Consider the following 18,781-nt stretch of genomic DNA (forward strand, 5'->3'; position numbering starts at 1 on the left):
TCCCAAAGAACAAAAGATAAATAAAACATGAAGAAAAAAAGGCAAACAACATTTAATAGTTTATAACGGGTTTTTAAGTAAAATGACATAACATACAGTAGACACAAGAAAACATAAAAAAAATAAAGGGAAGCGAATTCAGTGATGAGTATTAGACAGACAGAAAATCCTAATGAAAAAGCAGGACTGCATCTAAGTGGTGTGCAATTACTACTCACTTTTGAGTTGCAGGGAATCAACATGCTTTGAATCAAAGTTTAAATATATATATTTATTTATTGAAGAATCCAAAGGAAGGGGAGGATAAGTTATCAGGACAGTAGTTTAGGCATGGGTTACACAAGACATAAGAGTGAGTGTAAGTTAATATTTTTAGTGCAGGTGCAAAGACAGGAGAGAGAAATTTTGGCAAAGAATATTTTTAAAACAGAAGCCTGTTAAGGCTAATTAAAGACTGAGGTTGAAAAATGTAAACCAAACCTCCTTCACCATGGATGAGAAGAACAAACAGAGACAATATTGCGGCATACAGAAAAAGTGTCACACTGATTCAAAGAAATTAATGAAAAATGGTTTAAATATACTTGGTAAAAAATACTTGGAGAATACAGAAATACACGGAGTTTGATACACTTTCAGATAGAATTTAGTGGAGTTCTTTTTTGTATTCTCTAAAAGTGATTTTGTTTTTCTAAGTTTATTTGTCAAGATATTTACAATATTTATTTCATGATGTTAACTAATACAACAAAGTGTTAATGAGTTCACAGAAAAGATTAGATATGACCTCACAACTCATTGAAGGCTATTATTTGCATTGGTGCCCATTACTTATTAATTGTTTGTAAAGAAAAGTAAATTAAAAAAAATTAAAGTAGTGACAAACTTCAATCATGAAGGACTGCTGTGGCTATGTTTTTTAGTTGCTAATTAGTAATCGATTACTGTAGCTAACAGAACATGCTTCTTTTGCATTCATTTTAATTGACATGTTTTTAAAATTCAGAACCCTTGTTTAGTTCAACTTAACCACAATCTAAACAACAGATGTTCAGCTAATTGAAACCCATTTACACCTGTGTGTCCACTGTGCAATATTTAACTTAATAAACGTCTGAGAAATACTGATCTGCTCTGGTCCTGTAAGAAAAAAATAAAATGAACAACTTTAGTAGCATCTAGTGTGGAACAAAGTGAACATAAAGGTGTCACTGAATTACATGTAGTAGGCACTGGCTTTTAACTAAGAAAAGGGTTAGATAAAAAATAGTAACCTAACAGGAAAGCAGCTTGAAACCCCCTGAATTATCTTCTGGCTTGTTGTGCACCTCATGTTTAGCTACTGGTTAAGGAAAAATAAAGGTTGTGAATCTTAAATAAAAAACTAATTAAAAGTATGGTAAGAGCAGGATTTCCATGAGCTGAAATAACTACTAAATAAGTGACTGAAAGAAACGTCTGAAATCCTCCAGGATGTGAGGAGAGGAGGATCTCCAGGATCAGAATTTCTGCTGAATTACATAAACAATTTTCCATGACTTTTTTTTTTTTAATATAAAGGCAGTTTTTATATTGTATTTAATAATTAATTATTAATGCTAACTATCCTCACATATCTGATTCTCATTCTTTGGAGAGGCAAAAAGAACTGGTTAATAAACTGTCCAGAAAAAACATCTGTAACCACAGTGGAATTCTAGAATCCAGTTAGTGAAGCACTGCTCTTGAGTATGGACAGTAATTTACAAAGGCCTTATACGTGTGTAATAATTTTTTTAAAGCAAACAAGCTTTTAAAAACAATAAAATGAAAAATGTTCTAAATATCAAAGAGTAAAAAGCTAAAAGCAATATATGGTGTGACCACCCTTTGCCTTTAACAAATGTATCAATTCTATCCAGGTCCACTGTTTGTCATACAATTTTGTAAGATGATCGGCTTGTCATTTGCTCCAAGCATCTTGGAAAACTTGTCTCAGTTCTTCTGCAAACTTTGACAGTCTCACTTGCATGTAATTACAGTTAACCTCTGACAGGATCAATGCTGTTCAGATCAGGGCTATGTAGCGGCCATACCCTTTGTTACACAATGTCTTGTTTTTAATTACCTTATACCTGCGTATGGGGTCATTATCTTAATGACCTAATGAACTTGGGACTGATCATAGCTGTCCCTGGTGATTTTGCATGATGGATGAGAACCAGGTTATACTTCACACCATTGTGGATTTTGTTTATTCTAACCAGAGCAACAACTCCATTTACATTAAAAGCAGCACCAAACCTGCAGGGAACCTCAGCCAAGCTTCACTGTTGTCTACAGACACTCATCCATGTAGTTCTCAACAGCTCATAGATGGACAAACTGCCTAATATTTAAAATTTTGACTCATCAGTCCAAAGGACTTGCTGTTATTGTTCATTGCCCCAGTTCTTGTGATTTTATGTGTAGGCTAGACTGTACAGGGGTGTACTTGGGCTCCAAAGGTTCCTGTAATTTCAGAGCTAAGAGCACTGCTTAATTTCTTTCAGTTTTGTAGGTACATCAGTTTTATGCATCGGTCTTCTACTGCATTCAATTTTTCGCACACTATATTTCTGGTCTTCAACCTTACTCATTCCCAAACACGTCTTGAAATTCCTGTCTACCACAAAATTTTTGCTTGAGATGGAGGATGATCACCTTATGTCTTTCCCTATGCTCACTAATGTCATGGTGTAAGAAATAATAATTTGAAAGTTAAACTGCCACTTCTGCCATGTCCTGAAGTTTTAGTCTGGTTTGACTCCTTCTAAACCTGTTTCTGTTTAAGTTAATCAGATTCAGAGTGAATAATTATGCACTGAGCTACATTACTAAATAATCAGTTTTGGACAAAATGCCTTTAAACAAATGAGGCTTTGTTCAGTTATTCAGTTCTATAAGTATGGAAACAACAGTAGTACTGTACACCCAATTCATTCATGTAGTTTTATTTAATTTATAATAACTCATTTCCCACCTAGGCTAAATAAATTATGACCTCTGTAAACTCGTTGTTGTGGATTTTACAACCCACTTTGAACCAATATATCAACAGATTTCATGAGTTACTCCAAGCACATAAAGCACACACAGTATTTCCAAAACACCCTTGAAATCGTTTAATATTGGCTGTAAACTGAGCTAGCAAATTAGTTTGTCTCCATTACCTTGTTTCCAGCAAAGAGACAACAACATTCTGGCATGTTAAAACATTATCATGCACAAGTATCTGAACTGCTCGTGTTTATCAATGAAGCATGTATCACTTAACCAATTTCTCCTTGAAAAATGGTTCCCGTCTACCAAAGACCATTCAATAAACTGTATTATGAGCTTTCAGTGATTTGGAAAAATTCACCATGTGCAATAATTTATAAAAGCAGGCTTTCTACAGACAAACTAGTGTATAATGCAGAATTACATACTACAGTATTACCAATCACACATACCAAAGGCAAGGTTTGTTCAGCTCATCCATAACGAAGAAGAGTTTACGTTTACATTAGAAGTATACAACGACCAAAATCTCTACTCTACACTTTGAATTGCTCTTACCTTCAGTCCTGTTTTTTCATCATCACTACCATTATTTGTAGAAGGTGTGTCATCCCCTTGTCGGGAAACCAAGACAAAATCCTCACTGTTTAGAGTGGAAACAGAGTCTGAAGAAATGCTAATTTTTCCAACTGAAGCCTTGTCATCCATGGCTGCTAAACCATGTGCAGCTCATGAATAAGGTTAAATTATAAAAAGCACCTAGAAAAAGAAATCATAAAAAAATTGATATACAGTCTACATACTGCAAGACATTTAGAATTCACCTCAAAATATTGGAATGCAATGCTTGTAACAAAGCAAGTCTAAGGAAATAGTTTGGAGGTAAATACAGTAGTACGTAACAATAAACAAAATTTCAGCAATGACTTTAAGGGCACCATAAGAAGACCATGGAGTCAGAACCATCAATTAGCTGCCCATGTCTAGATCTTTATATTATTTCTGGCCAAAAGTCATCCACAAAAAAAATTGAGGATTTAAATTATAAAGAATTTACAAATGTCAGGCATTTACAAAATAAAGCATATGCAGAGGCGCAAACTGGTATAGTTGGGCTTCTATTATTCCTACAATACCTTTAGCCAATCGGCTTTAAAGCTAGCCTCCGGCATCATAAAGGTGGGATTATAAATCAAAGGAAAATGTTCACATGTGGAATAACAGATTAAAAAACAATGAATAAAGACTTCCTTAAAAAATGTCTCTGAATGAGAACAGAGATTTTTATGTCAATAACAATATATTTTGCATTCTTTTTCATTCACTTCCTGACTTCTGATGTCAGAACTTTAAAGCTAGCTGGCTGAAAGTGAATAATTTTCCTAAAACTGCATTTCTAATTAATTTAGATCAATTTGCATGGATCTGCTTCACTTTAAAATCAATGAGTCTTTGTCTAATGATCAGTGTAAAAAAAGTAATTAAAACCACTGTGATTCAAAGTGATGCAACAACAAAATGTCAAAACATCCAATGGGGTTAATATTTTTTATATACACTACAGATATAAATTTGACAGGTTTGACCTAACAGTGCAGTGAAAATGAGAGAGTGACTGGATCACAGTGTCCAGAAGTGAATGAGAGAATGTGTCTGTTTGAGCACATCTAGTATGTGTGTTTGTTGGTATGTGAAAGTATGTGTACTGCATTAACGGTTAGGTTTTATATACATACATATACATAAATATATACACACACACACACACACATATTATACACACAAAAACAGACACCGAATCCTCTACAATTATTGGCACCCCATTAAAGAGAAGAAAAAAACAACTAAATTCACTTTTTGGTTAATTACCTTAATATTACACTAAAAAAACCCAGAGAAATCCAACCATTAACTATTCAGTAAAAAAAATACTCATCAAGAAATAATTATTTTTAACAAAACCACACATGCCATGATTATTAGCTCCCCTGCATTTAATAATTTGTACAATTTAGTGATGCGGCGATTAATTGGCCATCAAAGTTATTTTAAAGGGATAAAAAATTGGTCAATTCAGTAACATGTAAAACAATGATCGGTATTAGCCCTTAAAACTTTGATTGGATCGTCATGCATATTTTAACATCACCTGGCATTTCATTGAATCTATGATGTCATGGAACCTAACAAGCTCCCCAGGGCCTTTGATGGAAAAACAGACCCACAACATCATAGAACATCTTCCATACTTGGCAGTGGGTATCAAGTTCTTTTCACTGCTGCCATCCTTCTTTTTACACCAAACCCAGCTTGTGTTTATTGACAAAACACTCAATATTCCTTTCATCTGATCAAAGAACACCGTTCAAATCTAAGTTCTAGTAGCATTTAGCAAACTCTATGCACTTACATGTGCAGTTAAAAACTTTTTTTCTACCATACCTTCCCAATAATCTGTTAGCATAGAAGTGATGCCAGAAGGTAGATTTGGTGACCCCAAGAAGCTTCTTTTTTCTGTATTTCTCCAAAGGTGATTCATGGGGATTTTTTAAACCTCTTTCCATCTTGCTCACTGTGCATGGGGGCAAAACAAACTTAGGTCCTCTTCCAAGCAAGTTGGTAGCACTTCCAGTTGATTTGAATTTTTTATTTATTGCCGTAACTGATAGACAGGGGCATTTCCAAGCAAGTAGCAATTTTTATAGCCATTCCTGGACCTCTGAAGGTCAATACACTTTTGTCTCATTTGTATGAGAGAAAAGTGACACCTCATATTTATACCCTAGTGAAACAAGATGTCATGGACTACTGCTAAAAAGTATCAACACACTTTGATGAACTAAACAGACACTTTAATTACCTGTGCTAAATAGGTAAAATATGCATGCTTCAGTTAAATAAACATTGTACATAAGAAGTTCTAGGGGTGCCAATAATCATATCACATGTGGTTTTGTTAAAAATAATTATTGCTTGATGAGTATTTTTTTTAGATTAAATATACTTCAATTAAAGGTTGGATTTCTGTTTATTTTTTCAGTGTGAAATTAACATTGTTTGTCAAAACGTTTTTTTTTTGTTTTTTTTAACAGAACCTTCATCTTTACCAAGGATGCCAATAGTTGTAGAGGCAATTATATATTCAGTCATGCGCCAACTTATGGCTACATTTTGGACCAGCAATTTCAAATAACCTATGTGTTAGTCACAAAGTGTACAGGTTCTTTGCAACTGAAGCTGTGTGGGTCTGGTATGGGTCACATGTTTGCATACTTTAACTGCTAATATGGAGCAGCAGAATTCGATATTCGAGTTTTGGCAGCCAAACACTCGGTTAATTTAAGTGGTGCAGGCTGAACACATAAGAATTAGCCATATGGAGTCGGAAAACACTTATTTCACAGATTCTCATATCTTTTTAATGGAAGAAACAAAATTAAAACATATGCACAGATTGGACAGAAGGGAAAAAAGGGCATACCAGATTACTTTTATTTATATATATAAGAATAAGAATATTCCAAGCCACATATCCTATTGTGCACCAACAAAACTGTTTTTTTCCTGCCATTACAGGTGCTGGTCATAAAATTAGAATATCATGACAAAGTTGATTTATTTCAGCAATTCCATTCAAAAAGTGAAACTTGTATATTAGATTCATTCATTACACACAGACTGATGTATTTCAAATGTTTATTTCTTTTAATGTTGATGATTATAACTGACAACTAATAAAAGTCCCAAATTCAGTATCTCGGAAAATTAGAATATCAATTAAGACCAATGCAAAAAAAGGATTTTTAGAAATGTTGGCCAACTGAGAGGTATGAACATGAAAAGTATGAGCATGTACAGCACTCAATACTTAGTTGGGGCTCCTTTGGCCTGGATTACTGCAGCAATGCGGCGTGGCATGGAGTCGATCAGTCTATGGCACTGCTCAGGTGTTATGAGAGCCCATGTTGCTCTGATAGTGGCCTTCAGCTCTTCTGAATTGTTGGGTCTGGCGTATTGCATCTTCCTCTTCACAATACCCCATAGATTTTCTATGGGGTTAAGGTCAGGCAAGTTTGCTGGCCAATCAAGAACAGGGATACCATGGTCCTTAAACCAGGTACTGGTAGCTTTGGCACTGTGTGCAGGTGTCAGGTCCTGTTGGAAAATGAAATCTGCATCTCCATAAAGTTCGTCAGCAGCAGGAAGCATGAAGTGCTCTAAAACTTCCTGGTAGACGGCTGCGTTGACCTTGGACCTCAGAAAACACAATGGACCAACACCAGCAGATGACATGGCACCCCAAACCATCACTGACTGTGGAAACTTTACACTGGACCTCACGCAACATGGATTCTGTGCTTCTCCTCTCTTCCTCCAGACTCTGGGACCTTGATTTCCAAAGGAAATGCAAAATTTACTTTCATCAGAGAACATAACTTTGGACCACTCAACAGCAGTCCAAAGGCGAGACGCTTCTGACGCTGTCTCTTGTTCAAAAGTGGCTTGACACAAGGAATGCGACAGCTGAAACCCATATCTTACATACGTCTGTGCGTGGTGGTTCTTGAAGCACTGACTCCAGCTGCAGTCCACTCTTTGTGATTCTCCCCCACATTTTTGAATGGGTTTTGTTTCACAATCCTCTCCAGGGTGCGGTTATCCCTATTGCTTATACACCTTTTTCTACCACATCTTGTCCTTCCCTTCGCCTCTCTATTAATGTGCTTGGACACAGAGCTCTGTGAACAGCCAGCCTCTTTAGCAATGACCTTTTGTGTCTTGCCCTCCTTGTGCAAGGTGTCAATGGTCGTCTTTTGGACAACTGTCAAGTCAGCAGTCTTCCCCATGATTGTGTAGCCTACAGAACTAGACTGAGAGACCATCTGAAGGCTTCTGCAGGTGTTTTGAGTTAATTAGCTGATTAGAGTGTGGCACCAGGTGTCTTCAATATTGAACCTTTTCACAATATTCTAATTTTCTGAGATACTGAATTTGGGACTTTCATTAGTTGTTTATTTCTTTTAATGTTGATGACTATAACTGACATTTGAAATACATCAGTCTGTGTGTAATGAATGAATCTAATATACAAGTTTCACTTTTTGAATGGAATTACTGAAATAAATCAACTTTGTCATGATATTCTAATTTTATGACCAGCACCTGTATACTATACTAGACATTAAACCCGTTACAATAGCAGGCGCTAGAACAGTAGTGCATAAACATTAGTAGGAACAGTCTATATTGAATTTCCCCTTGGGATTAATAAAGTATCTATCTATCTATTAAAAGGCAAGGGACCTTGACCTCATTCTGTTACTTGTCTTAATTTTTTTTTTGCCAAAAATATTTTTGCAAGAAGCCTAAAGTAAAATAATAATAAAAATATAATAGAAACGTATATGACAATACAGTAAGTATAATCAATATTACATTTATCCTCTCCTCTGTTGCTGTTGATTGATGTGTTGTGTCTATTTGAAGATCTCCTATCCTTCCTCTCTTTATTTTAGCTTGCTGTGGCGTCTCTCCAGCAAGTATATTAATCTGTGCTGGCGTGCAGCTGATTATTGTATGTGTGGTGTCTCCCCAGCAACGGATTTTATGTGCGCGGCCGCGAGTACCCAATTAGCACTCTCCCCAGCAATGATGTCCTTTATTAAAGAGTGCCCTGCGCATGCGCACTTCGCCAGAAGACACACACACACGGACACATGGACGCACACAGGGATTTTATTAAAGAGGATACTATAGCCACTGTTGCAGGTCCTTGTAAACATGGCTAATCTCCACAGCAAAACTTTAAAAAAACAGCCCAGCTGATGAGGCTAAGAAATATGATTTTCAGCAGCTTTTGGCTAAACAATAATTTTCTATGGCTTTTGAAATGTGTGATTATAGGCTATATTTATAAGTTTATTACAAAAGCAACATATTCCCATCAATAGCTGCCATTAATTTGTGAAAATAAGTGGACATGTACATTATCTGTATGTCTTACATAAAACGTCATGTCTACAGCTCTAATGGGGTCATACGATACAATGTGGACACAGTTCTCTAGGTATATGTAGTCGAAAATATGGTTATTTTTAATACAAAATATTCAAATCTTAAATTTCTGGAAAATCTAAGCCATAAACTGACCAATAACAAAAGGAGATACCATGGCTACTCTCAAATAGCACTATCCTGATAACAGGTTTGCATCACATGCCACTTTTGCCCTTGCAACGCAGGAGATTTCCTTTGTTAACCAGCTCAAGAATTTACTGGGATTTTCTTGATCACATATTTTGGGATGAGCGAGTATTTTTCCATGTAAGGAGGCAGGGAATATGGACAGTGTACTAAAGCTTCATTCTTAGTTTAGGGAAAAGAATGAAAAAACTTGTTATTAACAATAATAAAAACATTTTGTGCATTTTGACAAAACAGCAATATTACATTTTGATCAACTGAACTACAATATATGCCCCATGTCAGTAAAAGCCAAGTTTGTTTATAAGCTAACATGGGGGTGTATCTTTGAGGAAGACAGTTAAATAACCTGATCAATAAAACTTGATAATATCACGGCTTTCCCAAGCAGCTAGAAAAGGAGTTTAGAAAGAGAAACAAAAACCACCAGCACTGCTTTACAGACTATGGACAGACTACCTGCCTCAAGTTTGATTTTCATTCACAATTGATTTGTTAAGAAGAACAGAGGTTGAGGCTATTTTCTGCATTACATATTGTAGATACAATATAAATACTGCTCAAGGCAAACAAAAAAATGGAAAGTATTGTCTGATAGAACTTTTTTTGTCTCCAGAAGAAAATCTACAAATAGAAAAGAAAAAATAATACTGTTATGACAAACAACAAAACCCCTCAAATACAGGTGGAATCCTGTTGTAATGAAATTCAAGGGACAATAAAAATGTCTGGTTATAATGTCAATTTCGTTATAACAAACATGAGGGACATACATATACTACTGTGACCAGGGTAACCAGCGATTCGCAATCTCTAATGGTAGTGGTGCAAGGACAGCTCCGTAGCTGCTGTGTCTGGTAAACAGTAAACCAAGAGCAAAGCAATTGGTGGTCCTCTGCAGGATCAGGCTTACCATGTCCTGGTCTGCCACAGTGGTGATTCAAAGCCACTGGTGTTCTCTTCTAATCTGAAGATAGAAGCTAAACCAGGATAACTGCTCATGTGTTGCAGTTCCTGTCTCACATGCTTGAGTACTTAAGTAACAGCTCCTGTTTTGACTGAAGTCCTGAGACTGTACCTGCCTTCTCTATACTGTAATAGAGTACCTATATTTTCCTTGGAAACCTGGACTCGCCTTCCTGTCTCTAATGCAACTCTGTAACCCAATACCTGTATATATAAAAAAAAAAAAAAAATAGTACTTCTTAAACGACAAATAATATTTTATTTGAAAATGAGACATTAAATGTAACTTTTAACAGAAAAGCACTTAGAAATACAGAATGAAAATGAGACATTAGATGTAACTTTTTTTCAGCGTAAACTGAAGCCGTTTCTCATTTTTTTTGTTCATTACAAAAAAAACTTTGAGAAACGCTCCACATGACACAACTACCCATGCAAATGCTCAGTGGAGCACTTACAGAATTTGTCTATACCTGTATGATGCCACACCCACACTCTCATCGAGCCTCACCAAGACTGCCCAAGACTGGAAATTTCAAAATAGACTGTCACCTTCTTTTGGTTTAACAGGAAAGAAACTCTGTAAAAATATAGGTGTGGCATTAAGTATTTTTTGCATCACATTATAATCTTTGGTGGCCACTTTTGCTCAAAAAAATGTTTGTTATACTGATATTTACATGTCTTTACAACAAAATCTGTTAAACATGCTGTTGTATGAATATTATTCTAAAAATTTTGGCACTTCAGTATTCACTATAATGGGATTTAACCTTTATACACCAGAATGACTAAAAAGAGAAAAAAATAAAACTTACTTGGCATTTACAGTTAGTTAACCTTAGAAAGCAAACCTCGAATCAATTACACATATGAACAACTTAGAAATTTCCAACAAGTTCTTTCAAATTTTGGCAAAATATATACTAAAAGAGTGCCTTTCAAAATACCCAAATCTATTTTGAGAGTGTGTTTGAAGTGGTACAGAGATTTTAAACAGACACTGATGGTGCAATATTATTTCAGTCCCTTAAATGAAAATGAATACTTTTACATTCTTTTATTTCCCAACCATCAACATTCATTATATTATAAGCCAGGTCCTTCAGAGCACCCATCTTTATTTTACAAGTACACCAAGATAATTCAAATAGACAAGCTTTTACAATAAAAAGCCTGTTTAAACATAAGCAGAAAAAAACAAAAAAATCTTGTCATATATTTATTTTATAGTATATCAGAATTTTAGTTTGGTTAATCATAGATGACATATATAAGGAAGACAGATGACTGTTGTAGTTTTCTGGCAGATGTAGTTCAGTCTTGTAAGCCTTTTTTCTAACCACAGTAAAATTTTTTACATATCTAAGAGAAATCATTGTGTAATATTCAGTACTTTTATTTTTCAATTTGCCAACACTTTGGCATCCTTTTATCCTAAGTATTTTGAACATTTAATTCATATAAAATATGTACATGTGTTAACAAAACCTCTTTGCAAATTAAACATATACAAATACGGTAAGTAATATTTTATAATATTCATTAACAGCAAAACAAAAACCTGGAAAACACAATGCCAACTACAAAAAAGAAGCCTATTTAACTAATATTTTATTTAAAATATCCAAATGGCACCAGAAAGAAAAGAAAGAAGAATAAAACCAGTCAGGGATTGCAGCTATTCTAGGTCAGCCAGTTACACACTCTTACAACAGGCACGTTGTTACAAGCAAATGTGATTGATTTCAGATAAATGCTATGAAGCCTTTAAACTCCATTTGTCCCTAGCAACAACACATTTATTCTAACATCTCTTAAGAATGAATTCATAAACAATGTGTACTACTTATAAAATAAGCATAAATTAACCATAAAACCAACATGTTTTGATGTGTAAATTCAGGGTATGATTTGTTGGAAATGTATTTATTTATAGCTACTTTCTTTCCTTCAGGTTGTTACTATATATGTCAATACAAATTTTGCTATACCGTTAATACACCTGAAGAGAATGGATAATAGTTTACATAGATTTCACCACCAGTATTGTGGGTTTGAAAATTATTAATTTCAATTCTTTATTGTCATGTGTACAAGTACCATGTACAATGAAATACTTGCTTGCATGTGCCCCTGCAGACAGTGAACATAGACACAAAAAAAAACTCACACACAATAAATAAATGGATAAGTAAATAAATAAAACCTAAATAAAACCAATATTACTATTGACTACTGAGAGTTTAACATTTTACTGTATTTTAGCTCTAATGACATAAATCTGATTTTTATGATTCTGATAGGTTCAGAGTTATTGAAAAATTGGTAGTTCATACAATTGCAGCCAATAAAAGCATGTGGGCATCCTTTGCTCAGTAAACATACAGCACGTTAGGAGTGTCCGTCCGTCTACAAACACAAACAGAAATGGAAATGCTGCATGAGCCAAACAAGAATAAGTGGTTACTCTATGAATCTACACCCTCGCCGTCTTTCTTGTTCTCATATAAAAAGAAAAGTTCATTTCTGCAGGTTATTTTTAACTTCTCACTTGAGTCTGACTGATGTACATTAATGCAACTAAGCAAATATGGCTCCAGCAACATCTCTCATCTTCCATCTGTTTGGAAAAATAAGAAGCATGGAGCAACTATACTAGTATGCTCAACCACACTGATGAATCTGGTGTTACTGGCCATAAAAGTAATGATTTATTCATCTATATATCCATTCACTGTCATATTTTCTTAACCCAAAATAAAGGTTGCAAGAGCAAAAGCTTATTCTTGCAGCAACAGGTGCAAGGTGAGAATTAAGTCCGTATTGGGCACCAATTCACTTCAGGGCTCATATCTTCTCAATCCAACTGTTGATGTGCCAGGATTAAATAAAAAAAAAACCTGCAGCTCCACAATTGGTTAAGTTTATTAAAATATAGGTTCAGGTTAAACAAAAATCATTAGCACAAAGTCTCAGTGTCATTAACCTCATTAGCACTGCATTTTATTACAAAAAAAACGTAAAAAGCATTGCATTTTTTTGGCATGAAAAATAACATTTTTATTAAATCTCAAAAGTATAACGATACAAATAATAACAGTAATGATGAATAAAAATAATAATACAAAATGAACAATAATAACAAAAATAATAATAGCAGTAATAATAATACTACTAATGATGCCAAAATAGTATTTAATCTCAAAATGAGTCCTTTATGTGGTAAATTGTAAGGCACGGTGAAAGACACAATCCAAAGTCACAGTCAAGACAATAATAGTGTGTTTCTTATTGGATTTTCTTTACAGAATCATCAGTTTTTAAACAGAACACTTCACAGGTACAAGTAGGATTCTGTTGTTTTTTATTTTCCTGTTGGAGGTATATAATCAATAAAATGTCTACCAATAAGATGTTCTGGATTGTGCTGGGTCAACCACATCTCTTTAGCGGTAGTGTGGCGCGGCAATGAGTTGTACTACAAGCTGTCATCTAAAGTTTGTATGATATACAGTTTTGCCAGCGTTGTTTGTATAACACGAATGCATTCCAAATGCACTGTTCCACCAGATAACAAAATATCTGTAGTATTTCTTTTGTTGCCTCCACATAAAGAGACAGAATGTCAATTCTTAATCCACACGATCTACGTCGCCCATCATGCTATTGTAGTCGACCACAGCACAAGGCTTTGTAACCTGCTTGTTGTTTTTTGCCTGTATAGTAACTGTAGCTGCATTATGTACAGTACTAAGACAACAAACATCTTTCTTGTCCTTTCATTTTAGTGCAACCACTTTACCCTTTTGCCAAGCTACTAGCACTCTTCGCCGTAATTTAGCTCTGCCAAAGACTTCAGGCAGCCACGACAGTTAGGATACACTGTCCCATATGTGTCAGTCTTTCTTTGCAGCAAGATGTCAAATAGCTCTGGCAAAGTATAAAAATTGTCCATGGTTGCACAGTAACCTCGATCCAGCAGACCATCTATCAAAGTCAGGACCGATGACATAACACCATACCGATTGTATTTCGGATAAAACATTGCCCCTTTCCCTGTGTATGGGACAGAATTCCAAATGTATCCCATTCTAGATTCTCAAAGCTCATAAAGCTTTATGCCAAATCTTGCTTTTTTGACGTGACGTACTGTACCCATGACAGTCTGCCCTCATAAGCCATGAGACTTTCATCAATTATGACATTGTGGTCTGGAATGTAAACGCTCCAAAATTTTACTACAATGGCCTGGTATATCACCCAAATTTTTTTTTTTATTTTGGGTGCTGGATGAGTATTCTAATCAAAGTCTTCATTTTTGGTAAAGTGCAGATATTTCATAATTAGTGAAAACCTACACTCAGACATAATTTCTCTAAAGAATAGCAGCACTGACAGCAGTTTTACAAGTAATTCTCGGTTCTAACACTTGCATAAGATGTATCTGCACAGTTGGCTGAGTGACACTTGAGACTAACGCTCTTAGCGCGGTTTTTGCAGCCCGGGTAACATTTGGGTCTAATGCTAAGGAAGCTACAGACGCACTGGATATGAAAATGTTGTTAATCCCAAAAGATAATATCTTGCAATGCACAACCCTACTATGGAATTTTATTGATATGGTGCCTTTCAATAATATTGAGGAAAAAAATCTAAATTATTTTTTTTCTTTACACAGACACACACACACACAGAAAAAATACAGATTGAGATTTAAAGATTAATTATTGTTTGGTATCCCTGCTCAGGTCATCTTTACAATTTTCTATATCCCTTCCAGTCATATATATTAGTTTAGATATATTAGATTATAACTACTACATAGAGTATAATCATCTTTTTCTGAATGTCAAAAAATTAAGAAAGCAATTTGTGACTTTCAGAATTTTGAATGCCTAATTGTTCTGTGAGAGATATAAATATTAAGGAAACCATTAATTATAAATTTCATTATTCCTACAAACAACCCCCATTCTATATGTAATCAGCACTTAGGCATCTGTTCACCTAAATTGGGTAAAAATCTCATGTTGTATTTTTATTACAGTATGGCCCAGTCAGTCACCACCCATGAGTTGCTTTACTTAGCTACATTTAAAGAGGCTCTATAAAATAACAGGCAGAATGCCAAAATTATTGAAGCTGATGTGAATAGCATGATAAATGTGTGCCAAAGGGCAATGATGAAGAAACTACAAATCACCTCAGATGAGACAGCCACACATTACATTCAACCATCAATAAATCAGGAATGAGAGTTACCCAGAAGTTTCAAAAAACCCACTCCAGCAAAAACTGCTCCTCACAATGTGCCATACGCTATCTAACAAAAATCTTCACAGGCAGTGAAGTTTTAGGGTATAAAATGTTATAAAAAGGATGGTGAATACAATATGCTAGGTGAAACCTTTCTCCGTAAGGTATTAAATGATTGGTTTTAAATTGCCTAAATGTTTCTGAATTTAAAAAATTTTTTTTCTGGTTACCTCTCTGTGTCTTCTATTTTTAGCTCTGTGGCCTCAACTGAGAAGACAAATATCTTCTTTATGTAAACATAACTAAATAAAAAAATGCATTAAGCATGTAAACTACTGACATCATTAAACCCGTGCTCTTCCCTACTGAGGCTGATATCCGTAGCTGCTCTTTGTTTTAGGAACACATCTGACGTGGATAGTATTTTAAATAAATAAATCACACTGTCAAAGATTTTTTAACCCCCTACAACATCTCATTCCAGAGGTAGTTGCAGAGAGGTACAGGCATGATACTACATTTGAATATTCCTTTATTTTAAGAGCATTGTGTCTATAAGAAAATTTGAAAAGAATAAGAGACAAACAACTTTCATAAAAAACACATAATATGTTAAGAGTCTTCCTTTTGCCACAAAGAGAAACAAATAAATAAGTTAACATATACTAATCAACTATAAAATGATAAAATTATTAACACAAGTCAAGAAAAAACAATTTTAAATAAAGGAAGCTAGAATTTGTGTTCCCATTTTCGGTATACAACCATCAATAACTTTCCTATTTGGAGTGGGGGACAATCCAGTACACCAATCAGTGGTCTAATAATTTGCACATAGCTTTTCACACGCATGTGCATGTGATCATTTCTGAATTTTACACTTATCAACTCTTTGTATTTTACATACTGTATGCCACCATTTAATTTTCAGGCCTTTTTTATTTCAGGACCACTGCTGGTTTGCAGCTTGTGCTCAAGTCTTTTGTGAACACTGAAGTGTAATACCTTGACTCCTTAAGAATGGAGATTTTGTTGATTTTAGTAAGCTATTTCAGTGTTTCTAATAATAATAATAATTCATTACATTTATATAGCGCTTTTCTCAGTACTCAAAGCGCTATCCACACAGGGAGGAACCGGGAAGCGAACCCACAATCTTCCACAGTCTCCTTACTGCAAAGCAGCAGCACTACCACTGCGCCACCTGTTAGGACACTCACAACTACTACTCACAACTCTGAGAAGCTGCTGTAAGAGCTGTACTTTGTGATAAGCACAGTTGTGTTTTTTTGATATTCAAGATAATGGAGTTCATTATTACACAGTCATGGCTTGTTTATGTGAATACAATTAATACAGCAGTAAACATAAACACCCAAGCAATGACACACACCATTACTATTTTAAAACATTAAAGAAGACATGAGAAGATTTCCCTAAATTACAAGGACAGCATTCTAATTGTTACTCGTTTTCTCACTCGGGAGAAAAAAAAAAAAGATCAAATTAATGTTTTTTATGCCCCACTACTGTGCTCTTAGATCCACAAGTCTGATCTGTTGCTGTGGGCAGGCCTCAGGGCACATGCCCATCCAAACAGACCACTAGGGCTATTGATTAATAGACTTTTTAAAAAAGGGAAAAATACTATTTTGTATAAAATGTCCATACTGTAGGTACTTGTAGATTCACAAAGAACCAAACAGGTGACATTATGCTTGATAGGTGCCATTCTAGTGAATATGATCACATATCATACCTAAACTATAACTCTGCATTACCTTCAGCAGGAAGTTTGAAATTGCTGGACATTGCCCTCACTCATTAATTACATGATGATCTGCCTGATATTTCACTGGAAGATCTTCATATTGCCAACTAAATTCAGTTATCAAACAGCAAGAGTCGGACTGAATAAGGTGCCAAGTTTGAAGATGATCTAGGCAGGAACAATCCTAACCAAGCTATACCAAGGGAGCTCCATACGGGGCAAGTTTTAATTTTGATCTCTTTATGTGCTTAGCTGCATGTGGGCGCATGTTGCGCAGCCACCACTTTATCTCTTTTGCTTTATATGTACATGCTTGCCTGACTTGGTGATGCATTGTTCGGAACTCTAGAATTCAATTAAAATTCTAAAGATTGCAATGCATTTATTCACTGGTTTTATTACTATTTTGTAAGTCTTGGCTTACTGCTGTTCTTCAGTTAACTCAGTTGAGTGGCATCTGAGCGAGATGCCTGCTCTGGTGTTGTGAACTTGTCAACTGCTCAGAGTGGTACTGACCTCTCATTTCAATTCATCTCTTCAGACTAGTGCTTGATTGATTAGCATGTCAGCATCTCTGCACTTCATTTATTATTGCAAAATGATTCACTATATGTAAAATTAGAAATTTATATTGACTAGTGCCAGCCACCAAAATACAAAGGTCTGCCTTAAGATTTGGTCTAGGTGATTGTCTGAAACAGCTGTACTCCGGGCAGTTTATCTAAACATTTCTGTAGTGATGTTAAAGTATCATTTTTAATTTGAATAGACTGAAGAAGAAAAAGTACACAGAATGTATGATCCTGACTTGATACTTGAGCAAGTCCAAAGGTATCGACCAGCTTTTTTCCTGAATTCTGTGATATTAAATGTATCAGGGCACTGTACAGCTGGCATCTCCAAAATAATAAAACAAGTCCGGCTTTGATCTGCCTGCAACTTTACTTCATTCGCTATTCTCACACTTTCGTGGTCTTACTAACTGGCAATTATTTGTCTTGATCTTTGTCAAGACAGCGAGCCATAAAGGCAGTCCCGAAATGGAGCCTAAATCCTTACAAGGCACAACCGCTGGAGTGAGAGATAAGATTGTACTTTCATGCCAAACAGGTGGTTTGGTTTATACTTACGCATCCTGACATTAGTAACAGAGTAAAAACAAGACTGTGGTTCTGATGCTTCACTTTTATAGGGTGCAGCTGCTTGGGATTTTGATTGCTCTTACAGTTTGCCAAGTACCACTACAATTTTTTGTACTCTTAACTGTTAACATTGCTTAACAAAAAAAGAAAAAAATACAAATGCACACAATACAGATCACTTGGTCCACTGTAGACAAGTTCTGCAGATCCATCACTGACCCAATATTTGAAGAGTTCACATCACACAGCATCATTTGACACTGTACCTACCACCTACCATCTCCAAAAGCAAACTGTAGCATGTCATTTAGAAGAAATTGTCATTAGCTTCCATCCAACACACACTAAAGACCTATGCAACGCAAGAGGAAAAAAAAGTTCAAGAAGCACTCCTGACAACCTCACCCACACACTATTT

The 18,781-nt window shown here is 35.2% G+C and overlaps 1 protein-coding gene across 3 annotated transcripts in view; it reads right to left on the bottom strand.

Moving 5' to 3' along the window:
• Positions 1 to 18,781, bottom strand: part of LOC114657408 (rab GTPase-activating protein 1) — a 211,885-nt gene that overhangs the window by 180,222 nt on the left and 12,882 nt on the right. For 2 of the 3 annotated variants that reach the window (XM_028809212.2, XM_028809211.2), the window contains exon 2: positions 3,580 to 3,780. The exons of the other annotated variant lie outside the window; for it this stretch is intronic. In XM_028809212.2, the coding sequence (XP_028665045.1) occupies positions 3,580 to 3,729 (150 nt within the window). In that variant the 5' untranslated portion in view covers positions 3,730 to 3,780. The remainder of the gene's footprint in view (positions 1 to 3,579; positions 3,781 to 18,781) is intronic. 3 annotated transcript variants of the gene reach the window in all.

This window comes from Erpetoichthys calabaricus, chromosome 9 (genome assembly GCF_900747795.2).
Source record: "Erpetoichthys calabaricus chromosome 9, fErpCal1.3, whole genome shotgun sequence".
In the NCBI taxonomy this organism is placed as follows: Eukaryota; Metazoa; Chordata; class Cladistia; order Polypteriformes; family Polypteridae; genus Erpetoichthys; species Erpetoichthys calabaricus.